The sequence below is a fragment of the Alligator sinensis genome, unplaced genomic scaffold, assembly GCF_000455745.1.
Source record: "Alligator sinensis unplaced genomic scaffold, ASM45574v1 scaffold1531_1, whole genome shotgun sequence".
Taxonomy (NCBI): domain Eukaryota; kingdom Metazoa; phylum Chordata; order Crocodylia; family Alligatoridae; genus Alligator; species Alligator sinensis.
The window spans coordinates 303,589-306,636 of record NW_005843164.1 but is presented as its reverse complement, the minus strand read 5'-3'; the positions used below and the strand labels follow the sequence as shown (position 1 = coordinate 306,636).

Sequence of the window (3,048 nt, the reverse complement as noted above, 5' to 3'; positions counted from 1 at the left end):
CTGCACCTCTAGAATACATTTTTATTTATATATATATATGCTTATATCTGTACATTTATATCTATATATTTATGTTTATATCTCTATATATTTATGTGTGTGTGTGTGTGCATGTAAGAAATTACGGTACCTCTATGGGCCCTTCCACACTTTACATTGTTAACCAGAGCTTGGGAAAACAGAACAAGGATCTCTTCAGTTCATCGAGGGCACTCAGAGTAGCCAGGGTAGACCTGCACCCGTGAGTATTTCATCATAGCCCCCTGCCAAACATTACATATCGTACACAATTTACTGGTGAAACGCCCAATAAATGTAGACTGGGCACATGTGCAGAGCCAGACCGGAGACGCTTGCAAACTAATTATCACTATGAATTTGTCATTCATCCAATAAACTCACATCGGCCACCTGTGCAAAGTAATTCTAATGCCACGGACTGCTCCACCATGCCATTTATTCACACCGGCCGCGTGTATAAAGAAATGACCGTGATAGAAAAATAGCCATCCAGATACAAAAAGATTTAGCCAGCTACGACGTTGGTGCTTGAAACAACTCTGTAGCTGGTTTCTAGCCATCTTTCATGGGAAAGGCAAGCTGCTTGGTTACTCATTGCATAGCGTACAGCTGCAACTCGCGTCATTCGCTGCTCAGGCATGTGCTGGCTTGGCCGCCTGTGTGGTCAGTCACCGGCCACGTCTGCAGCCTCCAGCATCTCTGTCCAAGGTGGGCTATCGCAGCTGCGTGGCTTCGATGGAGATCAGGTCTGGGATGGGGGAGAGACCGTCAGGGAGTGATGTCTCCTACTCAGCCACCCATCCGTCCGTCCAATCGTCTCATCCACCCGTCCACCGATCTAATCTATCAGTCTTATCCATCCATTATCCATTGATCCAATCCATTGACCTCATCCATCCATTAGTCTAATTCATTGACCTCATCCATCCATCCATCCATTGATCTAATCCATCCATTCATCCACTGGTTTAATTCACTGATCTAATTCATCCATCCACTGATGTCATCCATCCATACACCTATCCATCCATCCTTCCCTCTAGCCACTGATCATATGCATCCATCCGTCCATCCATTGATCTAATCCACTGAATTTATGTATTCATCATCCACCCACTGATGTAATCCACCCATTTTATCCAGCCACCCTTCCCTCCACCGTATCCATCCATTATCCATCAGTCTAATCCAGGGGTGCGCAATTACTCGGGCTGCAGGAACACTTAACGAGTTTTGGTGAGCTGTTGAGGGCTGCACACACAAACGTGCCCCCCCCACCTGGAGCCAGCACCCGTTGGCTGCATCCGCAACTGGGGAAGCAGGGGCTGGAGGCTGGCCGCGGGCCTCCGCACTGTCCCACCTGCCACCAGGGCTGCTGGCACACGTGCACCTCCTCCACCTTGCAGTTCCCATCCATCCCCCGACTGACCATTTCCATCCTCCCCCACTTCCTCCCTACCCTCTTAGCCCCTTCCCCTGTCCCTGCTCTGGTCCATCCGCACCCCTGCCCAACACCCCCATGTTTCCCGGCCTCCCAGCCAGCTGACCGGGGGGGGGGTCGGACCCCCGCTGCTGTCCCTGCACCAGCCCACGCCCCGTCTTACCATGGGCCTGCCACAGTGTCGACTCCAGCTCCTTCTTGTTGATGAGAGCCATGATGTTGGCAGCCACCTGCAAGGCGTAGGGCTCCAGGAAGTGGCCGCGCAGCACCCGGACAATGTCCAGCGCGTCGGCGCTCTCCAGCTCGCTCCACAGCACCGGCTGGAAGCCTCCCTGGGGCTTATACTTGTTCAGTTTGACCTTGAACTCCTTCAGCTCTGCCTTGCCCAGCTGCTTCAGGCTGGACTCCAGGTCTGCGCACCTCCTGTCCATGCTGGCGGGGAGGAGATGGGGTGAGAGGCTGTGGGGCACGGGGCCTCCTCTGCCCCACACCGCCCTCCCCTGCCCCGGCAGCTCTTGCCTGCCTCGCGCCCCGCACACCCCCGCCGGCTCCGCGGGCCCTAAGATGCTGGGCAGCAAGCGCACTTTGACCAGGGTGGTTTGCGCAATGGCTTCACGAGCCGGGGAAAGAACAAGCTGCATCCTGTGCCGAGCTGCAAGAGGAAGTTTCGGCCCCGGGGGCCTTGCCCAGGACCAGCGGACCTGCGCACCCAGGCCCCCACGCACCCAGGGCCTATGGGACCCTGACCTCTCACCTAGGGACCCCCAGTCACCGGGACCTCATGAATATGGATTAGCAATGGGGCCAGCCTGGGCAGCTGCCTCGTGTCCATTAATAGCTTCATGGTGGTGCAGCTCATGAATATTCATTAGATCAGGGAACCTTTTCTCTGTGTCCCCCCACCCATAGACTTAATGGTCTCTCCCACATGGCCCCTGCAATAGACCTAATGGTCTCTCCCATTTTCCCTTCCAATGGTCTGTCCCATTGGTCCCCGGCACTGGGGTTCTCTCCCAAGCCCCCCTCCCCATAGAACTAATGGTCTCAACCGCGTGCCCATCCCCCCGCACTGGAGAATGATGTCTCCCATATCCCCTACATTTAATAGTCTCTCTCAAGTTCCCCCCGTAACAGTCTCAACCGGATGCCCATGCCAGCCCTCTAACTGTCCTTCCCATGTGCCCCCCCTGCACTGACGAATGGTCTTTCCCAAGCCCCACCACCCCATAGAACTAGCGGTCTCAATCGTATCCTCCTCTTCCCCCATAGAGGTAATGGTCTCTCCCACGTGCTCCCAGGGACCCGGGAGTCCGCCCCGCCCCTCTTAGACCGCAGAGACCCCGCCCCCGCCGTGGGGCAGGGGGCGGTGCCGAGAACCCAGCTCTGTACTGCGCATGCGCACTCCCGGGCTCTTAGGGCGGGATCGCGGGGGAGGGGGGAAAGGGGCGCGGTAGCGCTCTCAGCGGGGATTGGCTAAGAGGAAAGCCGGCGGGTCGTGCCTATTGGACTGATGAACCCCTCCCCTTCCCCTGAGCCGGGCGATCTGATTGGCTACGCCTCGGGTTGCCGTGGCAACGCGTCCGGAG

General features: G+C 56.3%; 1 protein-coding gene across 3 annotated transcripts; it reads right to left on the bottom strand.

Annotated features, from left to right (window-relative positions):
- Window positions 1-1,461: 1,461 nt before the first annotated feature.
- LOC102381444 (apoptosis-associated speck-like protein containing a CARD) lies at window positions 1,462-2,335 on the bottom strand. 3 transcript variants are annotated; one of them, XM_025194148.1, is made up of 2 exons: window positions 2,217-2,335; window positions 1,462-1,894 (listed from the first exon to the last, which is right to left on the bottom strand). In XM_025194148.1, the coding sequence occupies exon 2, from the start codon at window positions 1,891-1,893 to the stop codon at window positions 1,477-1,479; it is 417 nt and encodes a 138-aa protein (XP_025049933.1). In that variant the 5' UTR covers window position 1,894; window positions 2,217-2,335; the 3' UTR covers window positions 1,462-1,476. The 3 variants fall into 3 exon arrangements, with proteins under 3 accessions (XP_025049933.1, XP_025049932.1, XP_025049931.1); XM_025194147.1 differs by lacking the exon at window positions 2,217-2,335 and adding an exon at window positions 2,047-2,205; XM_025194146.1 differs by lacking the exon at window positions 2,217-2,335 and adding an exon at window positions 1,982-2,199.
- Between the last annotated feature and the right edge of the window lie 713 nt (window positions 2,336-3,048).

Excerpts from the sequence above, each read along its gene's own strand:
- LOC102381444 (XM_025194146.1), bottom strand. The coding sequence starts at position 2,103 with ATGCAGCTTGTTCTTTCCCCGGCTCGTGAAGCCATTGCGCAAACCACC. Across the intron at positions 1,895-1,981 it reads GTGTGCGGGGCGCGAGGCAG|CATGGACAGGAGGTGCGCAG; the intron begins GCAAGAGCTGCC and ends CCTCCCCGCCAG.